The sequence below is a fragment of the Mixophyes fleayi genome, chromosome 5, assembly GCF_038048845.1.
Source record: "Mixophyes fleayi isolate aMixFle1 chromosome 5, aMixFle1.hap1, whole genome shotgun sequence".
NCBI classification, from domain to species: Eukaryota; Metazoa; Chordata; class Amphibia; order Anura; family Limnodynastidae; genus Mixophyes; species Mixophyes fleayi.
The window spans coordinates 3249661-3267711 of NC_134406.1; the positions used below are offsets into that span (position 1 = coordinate 3249661).

An 18051-nucleotide genomic window follows, 5' to 3' on the forward strand; every position below is an offset into this window, starting at 1 on the left:
ATTTTACATCGGGGGAGCTGGGAGGGTTACTGGTCCCCAAAATAATTTCTTTACCACCAACAGATCATCATGACCAGTATGTGAGATATGTGATAGTTATTTCCCTTTTATCTGCTCATATATTCAAGGACTGGTCCCACTGGTGAAAGTGGAACACGGAGTATTAGTCTATTAGTGTTCACTAATAAACCGGCCCCCTCATGTCTCTACGTGGTTGTTACTATGTCTCTAGCGGAATGAGCATTGATTTGACGTCTTCGCAGGACGCTGACTTCTCACAAAGAACGCAAAATCTTATTTTGTTCCATTTGGAAGCAGCTAATGCTCTACAGTAACATCAAACTTCAAAAAGAAAGGACCCAGCTTCTAGCACTAATATACTACTATATACACTACTTTTTGGCACCTCCCACTTTCTCACATTATGTAACTTTCAATCCTATTCCCAACTTTTTGCTCAGATATCTATTATTCTCCTTCTGCCACAGCACTGCCAAAAATGTCTGTCCTGTGGAAGTCCCCCTCCTCCCCCCCCCCCCTCCCACAGGGCACCACTGTTAGACAGCTCGTTGCTACATTGCTGAGAACGTACCAGCAGATCATTCCCCAACTACACAGGTACAGACCTATGTATGACCCTCCTCCGCACTGATCCCCGACTGGCTGCCACATCAGTATCACAGCTGGGCGAGAGGTTCCAGGGTGGAGACATTCGGGAACGGATATAGAGGACCCATACGCAGATTGTTCTAAACTTTAGTTCTTTGTTCCCTCCACATGTGCTGTGGTTACGCAGATTGTGATTATCCTGCGTTTTAGCCAATGAAACACTTCATCAAACTGTATAAATATTACACTAAACGCTTAGACAAGTGTGAAAGATGTAGAGATGGAAATCGAAGCTGGAGATGGGACCTTTTCACCCCAAGTCCTGGAGCAACTCTGAATGAAATCTGAACCTTTCCAGACTAGGCGGAGAGCAGAGTAATTGTGTTTTATCCTGTGACCGATCGTTCATTGTATTGGGGACATTCCTGGCTGCCATTTATATGTGGTGTAAAATAGATGTAAAGTGTCCATTTCATAGATCTTATCCCTCTTCCAAGACTAGTTCGCTGGATACACACCATCAGATTGTATCTAGCTCGTACCTTTCCTGCTGCTTCTACAGCTTCTGTGAGCTTGTCCTGTGGTCTACTGTGCAAACCCACAATATTAGACACAGCATTATTTAACTACACTACTCTGTTTCAACTGTTGTCATCAGTAAAGCAACATTTTAGTGGGGGTTCAGCGGTTCGATGATGAGAATTACTGGCTCACAGTGCTGAGGTCACGAGTTTCCAACCATGTCCCCCCCCCCCTGTGATTCCTCTGGGGGTCCAGTCTCCTCCCATGGTCTATAAACACTGGTAGATTAATTGGCTTCTGATGAAATTAGTACAGTCTGTGGTAGGGTATAAAAAGTAAGCTCCACTGATAATCGCTAAATTCAGCCACAGGATAGCAGAAAGATTTATGTAGGTTTATTACAAAGACCATTAAACATGTATACAAAGTAGTAAAATAGACAATTAAATAACTAAAAAATAAAATAGTGTCTTAAAATGACAATAAAACCAAAAGGTCTTTCTTGCAGTTTTATGTATCATAGTAAAGTAGGGAAATTTAGGGGCAATGTTTGCATCCAATTAAATATATTTTGCATACATATTTCCTCACTTATTAGTCTGATACATAATGCTGACCGAATATATACCAGAGGCAGCTACACATGCTCAGACCAGACCTGCAATATCAGACTGAGCACCCAGATCTATAATAGAGGACGACCTACTCTTCCTTTAGACATAAAAACTGCAATAAATGACACATTGTACATATATCACAGTAGTAAAGTGCAACATAATACAGAGAGTAGAGTCTCTTCCTCTCCAGGCAGATAGACAAACATCTGGTGTTATAGTGACTTCCATTATACTGAGGTAGGTACGATGAGTGTATTGCCGATTGATAACTGGAAGGCACGGCGATGGGGTACAGTATTGGCACTATAGATCCGTACTACATGTTCAGGACGCCGTGTATGACGACTCCCCAGATGCATGAACCCGGCAGAACTCCTGACGACCGCTGGCTTTGTTTCGGCACGGCTGTCCAGCCCTGGTTATTGCCTGGCAGAACTGGCGAGGAGACATTGAAGACACTGAACTGTATGGGGGAGGGAGGAAAGCAAAACCAAGAAAATAACTCGACATGTGAATGTAATGGTCTAATTTCTGAGCACTTGGCACTTACACAACTAGATTTCTAGATCATACAAACCAGGTCCTTACTCACAGATTACTGGACATCGAATTGTTCAGACTATAATTTTTCGGCTCCGACACAGCATCAAACGCTGCACCCAGGTGCCGCTGAGAGGTGTTGTATTGCCCCACCTGCTGGTACACAAGTTTATTACACTTAATTGCACTAAGTGGTGCCGATGTGTTAAAGTCTAAAGACAAAACTGGGGGCTTTTCAGGAGCCAGTATAAAATAAAGAAAAAAAAGTCAAAGTCTACATATCCATCTTATATTCTTAATGACATCATCTTAGAACATTTTTGAAATATAGATTTTTAAACTGTGTATACAACTCTCAACTTGGAATTGGTTTAATTTTTTAGGATATGAAAATTAAGCTAAACTCGGCCCTGTAACGTTTCCATAAACTACAGTGATTCCTGAAGCAGAGATTTAACAATTAAAACCACGGTATTGGCCAGAATCTTACGTGGAATGTGTGAAGTTAAAGATGGATTGGAATGTCTATAACCTGTTTATATCAGGTCTGACGCCCACGATGTAGAGGATATCTCCACCATTAAACCTCTTGTTGTGTGGTGACTCTCACCCGATACCGAAGGGGCGACTACCCCTAGAATTGTGCACCAGACCCCTGAGCTTTTCAGTCCCCCTGGATGGAGGAATAGAGACTGAATGCATCAACCAGCAGACATGTAGAGTCCATGTGTCCAACTCCCACTGGGGGATCCAGCCTCTTATCTGGGGGTACTTCGACGTCTACCACATGATCAAACATTTATCTAGAGATCCACATCTGTGCCAGCACACTCAGCACCAGTCCCGGCACTAAGCCCCCTGCTACCCTCGCACACATTATACTGCCACAAGCCCCCTGCTGCCCTCACACACAGACTGCCACAAGCCCCCTGCTGCCCTCACACACATTATACTGCCACAAGCCCCCTGCTGCCCTCACACACCTTATACTGCCACAAGCCCCCTGCTGCCCTCATACACATCAGACTGCCACAAGCCTCCTTCTGCCCTCACACACATTATACTACCACAAGCCCCCTGCTGCCCTCACACACCTTATACTGCCACAAGCCCCCTGCTGCCCTCACACACATTATACTGCCACAAGCCCCCTGCTGCCCTCACACACATTATACTACCACAAGCCCACTGCTGCCCTCACACACCTTATACTGCCACAAGCCCCCTGCTGCCCTCACACACATCAGACTGCCACAAGCCTCCTTCTGCCCTCACACACATTATACTACCACAAGCCCCCTGCTGCCCTCACACACCTTATACTGCCACAAGCCCCCTGCTGCCCTCACACACATCAGACTGCCACAAGCCTCCTTCTGCCCTCACACACATTAGACTGCCACAAGCCCCCTGCTGCCCTCACACACATTATACTGCCACAAGTCCCCTGCTGCCCTCACACACATTAGACTGACACAAGCCCCCTTTTCAACAAACACACACACACACACACATATCTTGCTCTCTGCTGCATCACTTTGCGTTGCTCAGACAGGAAGTGCTCCGCTAATCAGCAACAGGCAGTCTCACGATTGGCTGCCTGTTATTGCCACTGACCACCAATGATGTTTTTATTAACTTTCTTTTGCCCCACCCCTTCCCTGCTTGTGGCATCACCCCCCTCCCCCCCCCACGGGGGAGAGGAGGGGGAATAGAAAGTTAATAAAAACATAAGGCACACCAGGCAGGAAACACCCCTCTGCGTGCGCCCCTGCTCAGAATAGTTTATAGGTCTATGTACATATAATATCTCCAATTTACAGAGCTATATACAAACATGAGGATTGTGGACTACACGTTATTCCCTACCAGAAGCAGAAATCATCCACAGATTGTGCCTTTTGTAGGTAATTGAATACACTTTGGCAGACAGTCTTGCAACATTGCGAGCATCTAAGATAACGAGGACATTTATAGAAACAGCGTTGGCTATTAACCAGGCAGAAGTGCGAGCACTACACGTACAGCAGCCGTGCACATTTATCTCCTATTCTGTATGAGCGGAATTATATTTTGTCATGGGAAAAGTGGGCACAGACAAAACCACTGACAATCTTTATTTAGAACTAGATTTCTTCTCTAGGACTGTGCGAAATTTACAGTTTTGATTTTTAGCACCAGCCGCTGTTTTTATAAATATTTACCAATGAGGGTGAAATCATTTCAGCATCATATAACATCCATCACTTAAAAGCTATGGGCAAAGCGTTTTGCTGTACTTGATGTGCACTACACACACACAACCAGTAGGTGGTGTGTCATAATCACCATAAACACTCACCATCTCTTCAGTACAGGGGAACATCTTACGCCCCTTTACTTCTGCCTGGCAGTTAGCCTCACAGGGGAACCAACCCCCTGAGGTCTGAGCTATTTTTAGAATCAGGATTCAATTTGTTTACCCAAACATGGATTTACATGCAATGCAAAGCTAACAATATTTACACTTATCTGTGATATCCTAAAACTTGCTGTTTTTTCCTGCATCTTGTTTTAGACACAGGAAATCTAGTAGCAAGGCACCTCACACATCAAAAGGTCTAATTAACATGAGATTAACATGTGTCCTTTCTTCAGACAGCTGCAGAATACACATTGGCAAAGAAAGTTGTAAAACCCCAAACAAGTAATTTCCCTACTCCAACATACACAAAAGACTTCCTTATTGTATCAGATATAGATCTCAGAAATAATGCAATTCCTCTAGCAAAGTTAAAACAAACAATTTTTTTCCCCTGGTCTCAGAAATAAAGATATCTCCTTTACCGACATACACATAATATCAAAAATAAGTACATTTGCATTTATAATAAAGAAGCAACCTGCGCTATTTCCTTTAAATAACTTTATACAATAAGTTATTTATAAGTGATCCAGTCACACTGTGTGGCAATGTTTCCCAGATGTGCTATGAACTGCCGTGTGTTTGTGCCATTGCTCTGTCACTTAGTATCCAGCCAGGTCACTGCAGTATTTGGCTGAAAATGGATGAAAATAATATTGTGACCTGTGAGGTGGTCAAAATTGACTGGAAATTAGTGGTTTTGAGGTTAATAATAATGTAGGAACAAAATAAGTAGCCACATTATGTGATTTTAGTATATTTTAGAAATTTTTCAAAAAACCACAGATCCAAAACCAAAAACCAAAACACGTGAGGGCGGTTTTGACAAAACCAAAACACAAACTTAATGCAGATCCAAAATCAAAACCAAAACACGGGGGTCAGTGAACATGTCTAATTTCAACCTACCAGACCTCAGTCTGGCTCCACTTAAGGATTTGATTAATAATTTTTAACAGAGCACCTAATTTCTTTCTGCTTTCACTGTCTAACTGTTTATTTTAATATTTTGCCATATTGGATCTGGTGAATGTAGGAGTGTGAACACCCCTATTTTTTATTTAAGAGCAGTAGAATAAGATAATAATCTTTGTGCCTTCTCCTTTTTTTCAACTCTGGTCTTTGAGAAAACATGTTACTAGTTAGTCGGAAGAGCGCCCTCTCCTTGCGTATGCAGTGTGAGCTACGGAAGCCTTGTGTATGCAGTGTGAGCTACGGAAGCCTTGTGTATGCAGTGTGAGCTACGGAAGCCTTGTGTATGCAGTGTGAGCTACGGAAGCCTTGTGTATGCAGTGTGAGCTACGGAAGCCTTGTGTATGCAGTGTGAGCTACGGAAGCCTTGCGTATGCAGTGTGAGCTACGGAAGCCTTGTGTATGCAGTGTGAGCTACGGCAGCCTTGTGTATGCAGTGTGAGCTACGGAAGCCTTGTGTATGCAGTGTGAGCTACGGCAGCCTTGTGTATGCAATGTGAGCTACGGAAGCCTTGTGTATGCAGTGTGAGCTACGGAAGCCTTGTGTATGCAGTGTGAGCTACGGAAGCCTTGCGTATGCAGTGTGAGCTACGGAAGCCTTGTGTATGCAGTGTGAGCTACGGCAGCCTTGTGTATGCAGTGTGAGCTACGGAAGCCTTGTGTATGCAGTGTGAGCTACGGAAGCCTTGCGTATGCAGTGTGAGCTACGGAAGCCTTGTGTATGCAGTGTGAGCTACGGCAGCCTTGTGTATGCAGTGTGAGCTACGGAAGCCTTGTGTATGCAGTGTGAGCTACGGCAGCCTTGTGTATGCAATGTGAGCTACGGAAGCCTTGTGTATGCAGTGTGAGCTACGGAAGCCTTGTGTATGCAGTGTGAGCTACGGAAGCCTTGTGTATGCAGTGTGAGCTACGGAAGCCTTGTGTATGCAGTGTGAGCTACGGAAGCCTTGTGTATGCAGTGTGAGCTACGGAAGCCTTGTGTATGCAGTGTGAGCTACGGAAGCCTTGTGTATGCAGTGTGAGCTACGGAAGCCTTGTGTATGCAGTGTGAGCTACGGAAGCCTTGTGTATGCAGTGTGAGCTACGGAAGCCTTATGTATGGTGTATGCAGTGTGAGCTACGGAAGCCTTATGTATGCAGTGTGAGCTACGGAAGCCTTGTGGAACCTTATAAATAAAAGATAATCTGACAGGATTTAGTGATATCACTACGGTACTGCCTAATATTCATGAGGTACCTGCTCCAAGTGAATTGATGGGCTACAGGCTTCTCCGAATTAAACAAAATAAGATTTTGTTTTCTTAGTGAGAAGTCAGCATCCTGCGCAGTTGACATCAGACATGAAATCAATGCTCGTTCAGCTAGACATACACCAGACAGTAACCACCACGTAGAGACATGAGTGAGCCGGATTATTAGAGAACACTGATAGACTAATACTCTGTGTTCCGCTCTTTGTTGCCACTTTCACCAACTTGACCAGTCCTGGACGGAGCTATTGGCTGTTTGTCCAGTTGGATCCCACTGGCTGCGATCAATGAATATATGAGCAGATAAAAGGGAAATAACTATCACATATCTCACATACTGGTCATGATGATCTGTGGGTGGTAAAGAGATGATTTTGGGGACCAGGAAAACACCCAGCTTTCCCGATGTAAAATTTGCCCACACGAGCTGGAAGGAACATTGTGACTTAAGACCAGAAAAATACAGCAAAAGGATAAATTATTTTATTAGGTCACATAAATTTCAAGAACAACAATCTATTCCCACCAACGGCTTAGAGATAAAACATTTTGTACAGACAGATTTAGCTGTGAAACGCGTCAGTACAGTGGTGGAAGATGACAGAAACTGGGAGAATATATATTGAATACAGGAGTATTCAACGCCCCAGGGTGAGTGTCATCTAAAGAAACTGTAATAATACTCAAATTCTCACATTATGAACATATTCTTTTACCTACAACAGCAGAGAATGCAGTTTAATCAATGACTTATCTTTGCTGTATTTGCATAGATATATTTAATCAAAGAGAAATTAAGTGATTGAAGGATCATTTTGTAAGATACGGGTTGATACATTAAGGAAGAGATTGTGTGTAAGACGGCTAGTTGTCTATTCCCGGGCAATATATCCGCTTTATCCTGGAGAGAGAGACGACAGATTGTGGTGCGTCCGGCTGTATGAAGAACAGATGATCATCCATCGACCATTCACAGACAATTAGTTCCACCTTTTCCCGAAACCCACGACCAATATCCAACACGTGCAGAGTCCGGCGTATCAATAAAATATCTCATGTCCCCGCTGATTTCATTTCCTGGCCTGGTCGTAGTTGGAATTGAACCAGTTACAAGTTTCCTGGACAGCTAGAAATAAAACACACAACACCGGCACAGGTTAGTCAAACACAACTGGCATTACCCAAATAAAACGTAGCATTTAATAACTGAACTCCCACTGCCTGCCTCAGTTTGATGTATTGTAGCCCTTATCCCTATCAGACAAACACTGAAGGCAGGACGGGTGTGTGGAGAGGGGCGCTGCAACGGCTGTGCCCAGGAAGAGGGCAAAGAAAGAAGAAGGAAGCAGCTACTCACCATGCCGCCGTTCCAGCAGTGAGTATCCTCTCTCTCTTTCCAAAGGTCACGGCGGCCGCGGGCAAGTGAGCCAATCAGGTCTCACTTCCAGCGGCTGGCCACTCAGTGGCTGGACAGACGAGCCAATCCTGGCTTACCTCCGGCCATTAAAACTTTTGGCGCCGCAGTGAGCCAATCAGGGCTCGCGGCGACAACCACTGCCGTCGCGCGCCCGCAGCTTTATAAGCCGCTTGGCGCCGACATCTTCAGCTGGTGACGGAGAAGAACGAAGAGGACGTCCAGCGTCGAAGACGCTGGCAAGAAGCGTCAGGGAGCCCTGGTAAGTGCTGTGAGATACCCTGACGCCTGAAGACCCAGAGGAAGACGCCAGAGCGAGGAACATCGGTGGGGAGCCCTTGTAAGGGCTAAGAGCACTCCCGCCAAGAAGACTCCCGGAGCGTTGAACGGGAGAAGAGGTGCCGGCGGCTCTGGAAGACCCGAAGACGTCGAGTGAAGCTGAGTTTCCTGCATGGAGCAGGTAAGTATAAAATACTCAATTAGGTCGGGTACAAGGCCCGGGGGCACCATTCAGGCACTAGGTCTGTGGCACAGTTAGGGGTGGCCACTGTACGTGTTTATTGGGTTCTAGGCCCCACAGTTAGGCTAGAAGGGGGCATAGAGCCCGTGGCGAGTTAGGGGGGCCCAAGGCCCCATAGTTAAGCTAGGGGGTCTCAAGGCCCCATAGTTATTTAGGAGGGGTACCATACCCCACATATGTAGAGGCTTAGGGGGCATAAGGCCCCATAGTCAGGGGGGGCACAAGGCACCATAGTCAGCAGTAGTAGGGCGCAAGGTCCTAGAGAGCCAGGAGGGCAAGAGGCCCCTAGAGTTGAGCAGGGCACAAGGCCCTTTGAGCATAGCAGGGCATGAGACCCTTGGAGCATAGCAGGGCACCAGGCCCTTCAGTGTAGTGAGGCACAGGTCTCTGGGTGTGAGGAGCGATAGGCTCCCGCCAGTGTAGCAGGACTTTGGGTCCTTGAGGTTGGAGGGACAGAAGGTCCCTGATGGTTAGCAGGCAGTAGGCCCTTATAGTTGATAGTGGGCGGTCGGCCCATGTCTAGCAGGACGCTAGGTCCCGAGGTAGTTAAGAAATAGAGCTCTGGAGAGGTTTGCAGATCCCCTCCATCCGTCCGGAAGGGCACCTAAGTCCTGAGCCCCAGGACAAGGCGGGCTTAACAGCTGGGGCTCGGGTCGGGGCGAAGGCCTGTAGAGTACAGTGTCTCAGGACGTGCGCGTGATCCGTGTGAGAAGAAAGATACGTTGCCTCGGGATTGAGTGAGTATCTGGGTGTTGAGGAAGGGATTGTTGTTTGTGGCTTTGTCTCCCTTGCTTTGCAGGTGTGGTTCGTAAAACAAGGGAGACCCGGGGAGCGGAAGGGATAGAGGAAGATGGCGTTGCAGACTCGCGTCCGTGAGTATAGCTGCGGCAAGGGCTGTTCCCTTGGTGCACTCACCTTGTGGAGCTGTCCCTCCCGTACTTTCCCCTTTTCCCCTTACAGTAAAACGAGTGCCCTGTACACGAAGACAGGGGCCTTCCTCCCCTGCAGCGTTTTGGGCGCTCGGACATCCCCACTCCTCCCCCAGTAGACCCCTCACAGGTGCAAGAGTTGTGTAATTACAAATGGCTTCATCCTTAGATTTGCAATGACAGTTAAACAAGAGGACGGGCAGTTACTTACCCTGATTAAATGGGGTAAACTTGAAGTCGGGAAGGTACTTCCTCAGTTTGCTGTTACTCACCGTTTTCTTCAACTGTCCGTCAGATTTTGTGCCGTCAAACTGAATGTATTGTTAACAGAAAGAACCATTTTTTTAGGCAAAGTTTTAACACTCTGTATTGTGGAGAAATCTATTTCTACTCTCTCACTTTACTGCAGAAGTGGTGACTTGAGCAGGAGATCTACCACCGTTGTTGGGAGTTTCGTCATTCAGTTACAGACACTTTGTATAATCTGTAGGTGGCAGTGTTATAGAACTGTGGTAGACAAGCATTTAATCCATTACTGTGCAAGCATTGAAAATTTAAAAAAATAATAATTATTAATTCGCCATCTAGTGATCAATATTGGAACTTCTGAAACAACAAACTACTGTAAACACACATTTAGATGTTGCTTGAGAGCTCCTCTGCCAAGGAAAGGATAACAAGTTAAAAAGTTATTACATAAAAGTAATGCGAATTTCATGTTGCTTGAGAGCAACATTCAAAATAAAGAGTTAATATTAAGCTTTAAAAACAAATGGTGTCATTGCACTGTTCCCAAACCAAGATTTACTTATAACTTACAGAAGCCCAGATTTTCAGACACCTCTTCCACAATGTGGGCTCAGATATCACTGCTCAACGACAAGATCAGCTGAGAGAGAACAATAAAACTAACATTTGTAGGTGCATTCTGACTGAAACTTATTATACAAGGTCCCACATACAGAGATATTGACAATGTAACCAAAACTCTACTCCATACAGACTAGGAAGGATACAATAACTTCTCCCTTAAAGTCCATGGACGCCACAATACTCTCCGCTGCTTCCTTTATAGACACCTCATCTTCTTCTCCCACTGAAAGACACACAGGTGAGGGTCTGACACAATACATTCATATATATATATATTATATATCCAGCAACTGTCTCACCGGAAAGGAAAATGGGCTCCACCTCGTTGTACTCTCTCAGCACCCAGATGAACAGTCTGGCGAGATCCTAGAGAAACGGCAGATTTAAGCTTCTGGAACCAGCACAATATTACGGCATCAAGGACAATGTTTTTACTATAAAGGAGGATATTAAGGAATAAGATACAAGGGATAAATAATGGTCTCCTCTCATATTAATGACACCCACAGTCTAGATCAGGCTTCTAGTGTAACTACAAGTCCCAGCATGCGGACACAAGTAAATTACTTGGACCACTTTTTCTTCCGCAATGGGGAAAGTTTACCTCAGAAGTAGATCTCAGGACTAGTGGGTGCTTCAGTCTGATAACCACAATTTACTGAGTATAAAAATCACAGTACTCCTGGCTTCCTGCCAAGATTGATCACAGTGCGAGAGATGGGGAGGGGGTGATCTCAGACCCCCATCTCTTCACATTCACTTCATACATGTCAGATGAAAGCTCACAAGTAGATAGGTTGGAAATAAATCTGAGCTAGGCTTAGGCTTCTACCTCTAGACAGCAGAAAAAATAATATCACAATTCAGGGACATTAACGTTGTGTATTGTATTGGTAAACAATAAAAAATATAAAACATTTAGGGATGGCACTTTCAGTCAACATTTTCAATATTCATCCCAGACATATTCCAATATCTGTTTAGATGTAAGAGGAATGAACCAAAACTAAACCAGCCAGTGAAATCACAGACGAGTCGAGAAACAGGCGCTAAAATAATAAATATAAAATACCGACAAAGATCAGTAGTCAGAAAACATCGCTGGTTCTTTAAAAGAGCCGACTGCAGACCTCAAACAGAGAAGAAATGGTTTGAATTTAATATGAAGCAATTATACAGCTCTACTGAAACACAGAGTGTCGTTCCTCTGCCGCAGAGCGCATAAAAGGAGTAATTAACTGCCACAATCATAACTCTCAGCAAATAGCAACTGCTCTTTGGTATATTTAAGGTGGGGCAAAGACAAGTTCCTGCTAACGAAACTAGAATAACGAGAATATTGAGGAACCATGAACTAGTTCAACTGAGGTAGGCGAACTGCGTTGTAACAGACCCAATAACAGAAGTATTGGGGATGTAATTAGTGGTCACTGTTCTTGAACTTCACAAGGGAACCATTGTATCATTCACTAAAAACTTTTCATAGGGGTATACAGATAACTTCCGAGATTTGATTCCTTTACAATAATAATGATGTCTATCAGAATTCACTATCATAACCGGACGCGTTTCTCCACTTAGGATACAGTGGTTTTTTTAGGGGAATGAATGTGGGTGGGTGGCTTTGTGAACCAATCATTGTCCGATGTCAATTATGTACCTCATTTATTTCTAAACTTTATTTTGCCAGTTAGAACATGTAGAGAAATACAGTAGTTGAAATTTCTGCTATTTTACCGAAAATCCCCAATTTACCGACCGGCATTTCTATTGCCTCCATGCGGAGAAAGGACTCACCAGAGAGTAGATGAACTGCCTGCGCGGTTTCCCGGTGCCCCAGATGGAGAGTGCAGTGGCGTTTTCTGAAATAGACATCAAAAACATAGCGGTAATTACCAAGTTACAAAGCTACTGAGTGAGCAGACGAAGAAAGGAAGGGACAGAACTACAGAACTACGGACAGTGGATTTATCTGAGAGGAGGCACAGTAAGGAGAGTACCAGCATTACATGACGGGTGCCAGCCTGACGCAGCGTCACATGATGAAATGCTCACGTTTAGCCAGATACACCTTGTGGATGAGGCCGGGCAGGACGTGGCCGTCCTCAACGTTGAAGTTATCATGTGGGCCGAAGACATTGGTGGGGATGACGGAGGTGAACCGGCAGCCGTGCTGCTCGTAGTACGCCCTGGGGTGAGGAGGAGAAATGGGTCACTGCGGAGATTGGGGCGTTGTACCTCAATAGCTAGTGGATTAGAAATGAACATACAGAAATCTATTCCTCCTATATTACCATATTATTCCCACATGCTGCTTTATACTGATGTTTGGGGACATCCCTCCGTATTCCCATAAAGAGGGGATTATACTGAGGAACATAAGAGGTGGAAGCGTAGACATTATATGCGGAGCGTTGGCACTCACTGCCCATGTACTGTGACCACACAAGTCCTGCCAGGACCTGAAGTACAAGATGGAAGGGGCCCTGCTATATTGTGTTACGGGGACCTCCATTTCCTAGGTATACCTGTCTATCCTTTAGAAAGTAAGCCCTCGCGGGCAGGGTCCTCTCTACCTATTGTCCCACGTCTGTCTCCTGTATTGCTCCCTCGTACGTGCTGTCATGTATTTTGCTGCACTCTGTGTGCGTCCCCATAGCATCACTCACACTCATCTGTGCTACTTATATTTATTACCTCATCTATTTGTTACTTGCTTCTGTATCCGGCGTTATGGAACCTGTGGCGCCCAGTAATAATAGCTCTGCTTGCAGCCCCCACATGTGTATTATTTTGGAGGTTACCTGTTCTGAATGTCAATCATTCTCTTGGTGTAGGAATACCCGAAGTTTGAGCTGTGGGGAGGTCCGTTGTGAATCTGCAGAGAAGAAGGTCCAGGAGAAGGCAGGGCAGGGTTAAGCTAATATTATATATATATATTACACATCATGGGGGTTACTTACCATGGTCTCATCGATGGGGTAAGTGGTCTTGTCGGGGAAGATACACGTGGAGAGGCAGGAGACCACCTTCTGTACCCCCACCTCATACGCGGAGTGCAGAATATTATCATTAATATGCAGGTTGTTCCTCTGGAAAGGAAGAAGATATATTACACAGATGATGTTAATCCCTCAGAACATATAGTCCAATAACGGCCACTTACCGCTACTAAATAACCTGAAGGTTCCTCCTTACAGGAAGGAGAATATAATCTGATATAGGACAATGTTTCCACCAGGCAAAATATCTCATCATACGGTCATTGTAGTAAGATAGATTAATTGCCAATTATAATATACTTGTATTTTATACTCGTTCTCAGAGGGTCGATTTATTTTACTCTGAGTGGTGCAGGTGATTACGCTCATTAGATTGTAATATACATGAATACCCTTTATATAGAACGGTCCTGTTAAGACCACGGCTATTAATAAGCCTTTAGAACCGGACAAGTAAAGGTCTTCACCTTTAGCAGCCGCCTTTCCCGTAGAACTATATACATTCGCAGGTACACGGATGCCCCCAGGACTTAACTCTATGGTAGTAGAGGCTTATCAGAATATCCATGGCACAGTGTAGAGAAACTGGAGGAAAAACCAGGCACAGGCTAGGGTCATGGGTCTGTAGCCAGCAGGAAGGTCAGGGTACAGGCCAGAGGTAAAGGCAGGCAGCAAACAACCAGGTCCAGTATTCTTGCAAAGGTCAGGGTCACAAGCAAAATGGCCAAGTCCAATATCAGGGAAAAGGTACAGGCTACAGGCAAGGTCATAACAGTAGATCAGAAGACAGAGCAGGTCAACATCAACACAGTCAGTGAACACTATAACCGGCAGTGAGTCTAAGCCCTCCCAGAAATGAACCAATGGCAGCCTAGGGTGAGCCCCGATATACCAGCAGCCTAATTAATAAGACAAGCCCCTAAGGGCTAATGTGCAGCTTAAGTAAACCTGCGCACGCTCCCGGCACTGTCTCACACCGGGACGCGGTGCTACACTATCCTGGCATCCTGACCGTTGCCCAGGAGACGGTCGGGACAACATCACCGGAAGTGACAACCCGGTCGTCACGACGACGGCCGGGACGCGGTTGGTAAGTGTGTTGCGGCGAGTTGGAACCACTGCAGCTCATAACAGGTCCTTTATTTTGTACAGATATACAGAGACATTTTTGTGCAGACTTCATATTGAATAGGCTCCGACAAGCCGTTGCGCTTTATTCTGCGCTGATGTGAGCAAACACTGTCACTGACGGTCTGATGCCCGCTGGACTCCCCCATAAGTCTTCCATTTAGAATGGGACAAAACCCTTGTGAGAAAAAAGCCCAATTGGCAGCTCCTCATTAAAAGTCTGATCATTTTAAATTTCTTGGCCCCAATCATCTACCGATAATAAGATGCAAATTGTATTCATATAATTTCATTTTTTTTTTTAAAAAAAAGTGCTGCTTTCTGTTGCTAAAGTCAGCACATATTAAAGTATTTTTTAATCTATCTTTTTGTGAGTTAGAGATTTCAGCCAACATGTATCAAGTGAGTTTGAACAGATAGAAGTCTGAGCTCTCTCATTCCCCTCCCCCTCCACACGCTATTGTTTGTGACAGAACCTGGCAGGCAGCCATGTCTCAGTTCTGCAGGATAGTTACTCCTTAGTGCTACAGAGAAACTGATGAGTTTAAATGCAGTGTATTTTAAATTATTGTGGGAATATTCCTAAAAAAAACCATAAAAAACAAAAATAGAGTGAATTCTGCAACGTGATATATAGACAATATTTGCCAACTCTCCCGGAATGTTTGGGAGACTTCCAAATTTCGGGTAGGTCTCCGGAACCCCTGGGATAGCAGGCAAGTTTCCAGCATCCTGGCCATCGGGAGCCAAAATTGCACAATTTGCGGTGAATCGCGTCATTGTGGCCCTGCCTCCATGAAAAAATTATGATTTCGTTGTGGGGGGTGGGCAAATGGCACGATTTACCCGCCCTCCCACCACACCCCCGTCCTAGCATACCACCGGATGCCAGCAGCAGAAAGTTGCGAAGTATGATATAGACCTAATACTTGATGCATCTACCAGGAGGTTCCAGTGTGTCATTAAAGTGGTCGGCATGTGGTATGGGGGAGGGGGGGGGTAATGTTACATTATGGCCGTTGTAGCGCTCACTGCGGGACTGACGCAGATAATCTCTCTTCTGTCCGACATTTCTTACCAGGAAATCCAGGTTATATTTCATGTTACGGAACAGACCACCCACCATCGCAGCCAAGTGAATGACGTGGGTGGGTTTATGCTTCTGGAACAGAGCTCGGGTGTCCACTGCGTTCCTGCAATGGAGGAAAAACCGGAGATTGAACCACTACAGAACACGGGGGAAACATTTTACACCAAGAATAAAGCTCAGCTGAACTAGGTACTTCTGATATACTGTATGGGAGGGTCAATCCTATGTATAGGGATTGTCTTTCCTTTTTTGAATGTCAGAGCTGCTGTTTTCAGAAGTTGCTCATTGATAACTGCCATATTTATGTGAAAGTCTGTCCCACAAATCACTCACAAGGAGCAATAAAAATACTATTTTATTAGCTGCAACGTACATTGTCAATGTCTATTATCTGTTTAAATATCAGGCTTGTTATAGGACTGAGCAACACTTAGCTGTACCCCGGATACACTGCACAATACTGACCACTACCAGAATTTTGTTAAAAAGGTTTCTATTTTAAAAAAAACCTTAAAGCTGGTTGATTGTAAACATACAACTAGTCTTTCTGCAGAGTTATTGCCACAACAAACATTTATAAATGCCTCTTTTTTTTTTTTAATTTCCCACTAATAAATCCCTTTGTGCATATTCTCTATACATCCCGAAATGTTAGAAAAAAAAATCTGTTGGCTATTAATACAGATATTAAGTGCATTTTACATACGGTTGGAAGTATTGTCATTATTAAGTTATTCATATTGTACCATCTTGCAACACAATATTATTGGTTGAAACAATTCTAATCAAGTGTAATACAAGCGCAGTTTTTTGAGAATTTTCGTATATGTTGAATCAAGAAGGTAAAACCTTGTGAATCACTTGGTGCTGTGATAAACCGTGGAGCTGAGGTATCTGAGCTCAGTGCACCTCAATCAGAATGTCCCCTATGTATGTATGAAATGGAGACAACACTCAGGCATCACCCTGGTATGTGTCGGAGATGGGACATATTTTGTCAGAAGTTTCCTAATGAAATCCTGTATGAGGACATGTCAGACATATTATAACGCAGCGAGAGCCCTAATCCAGATGATAATAATATATAAATACATAATAAGTAAATATGAAGCTGGAGAACCGGGAACAGATTATTACCCCCAAATCACCTTGTACTTAATCTCTATGTGAGCGGTATGACAATAACATCAACACAAATCTGTAAATACATCTAATAGATCTCACCTACTACCTGCAGAATATTACACAAACACACCAACAGCTGGATCCGAATACACTTCACATCACCAGCCACAAGTTGGCGCCATTTATGCCCCTTTTTCCTCTAATAGTTATATGCTCAGACATTATATTATCTGATTATAAATTATACAGAACGTGCATTGCTGCACCATTTGACATGTCAGGGTAAATTCCAGCTTCAGTATTGCAAAATAGGCAAAACAACAAACACACAAACTCTGCTACAAAAAAAATTGCAGAAAGATAAGAAAAATAAAAGAAGAAGCTTTTTGCATTATTTCTGGCAGGTTTTAGGCGGGGGCTGTTCTTACACCCGTCCTGTATATTGTCCCTCAGACACATCTTATCTTTGTACTCACGTGAGGTCGGCATCCTTGGAAGACACGAAGATCCAGTCCTCATCCGGCTGCCCCTCTCCGTCCACCACCACCTTCTCAATGGCTTTCCCCACCAGGCCGGACCCTCCGGTCACCAAGATCCGCTTTGGCTTCGTTTCTGACATGGTGACCTGTCCTGCACCGAATCACCACACACGTCAGATTGTGTGATACAGAACATTATAATATCCCCCCATCTGCTGTGATACCTCCGGAGAGGACACATTACACCCAGTTACTCCCAAACATAGAATCCATCTGAGCTCAAGAAGAGCTTTGTTCTCCTTGTGATGATTCCCACAACAGACATCATCACTCTGGCAGAAAAACCAAATAAATTCTTCCCCATAACCCCAACTACACACAGATTCAACACAATCTGAATCCTGAGATTACCTTCTGGTGACTGAAGACAAAGTTCTCTGATGCTCAGACTGTAACATACAGGGAAGTGCAGACACAATTATTGTCATACAGACATCAGGTGAGTATTATAACTGTCTAACCATTGTCCCAGACACACCTCCACCAACCTGATAGGTGCGGCTCAGATTACCCATAA

General features: G+C 44.5%; 1 protein-coding gene across 1 annotated transcript; it reads right to left on the minus strand.

The window, feature by feature from the left end:
* Positions 1–7562: 7562 nt before the first annotated feature.
* On the minus strand, positions 7563–17651 carry LOC142158023 (GDP-L-fucose synthase-like). Its single transcript, XM_075211602.1, has 10 exons — positions 17472–17651; positions 15859–15973; positions 13614–13742; positions 13455–13528; positions 12706–12839; positions 12448–12512; positions 10950–11016; positions 10794–10873; positions 9989–10088; positions 7563–8040 (listed from the first exon to the last, which is right to left on the minus strand). The coding sequence occupies exons 1-10, from the start codon at positions 17612–17614 to the stop codon at positions 7985–7987; spliced, it is 963 nt and encodes a 320-aa protein (XP_075067703.1). The 5' UTR covers positions 17615–17651; the 3' UTR covers positions 7563–7984.
* Between the last annotated feature and the right edge of the window lie 400 nt (positions 17652–18051).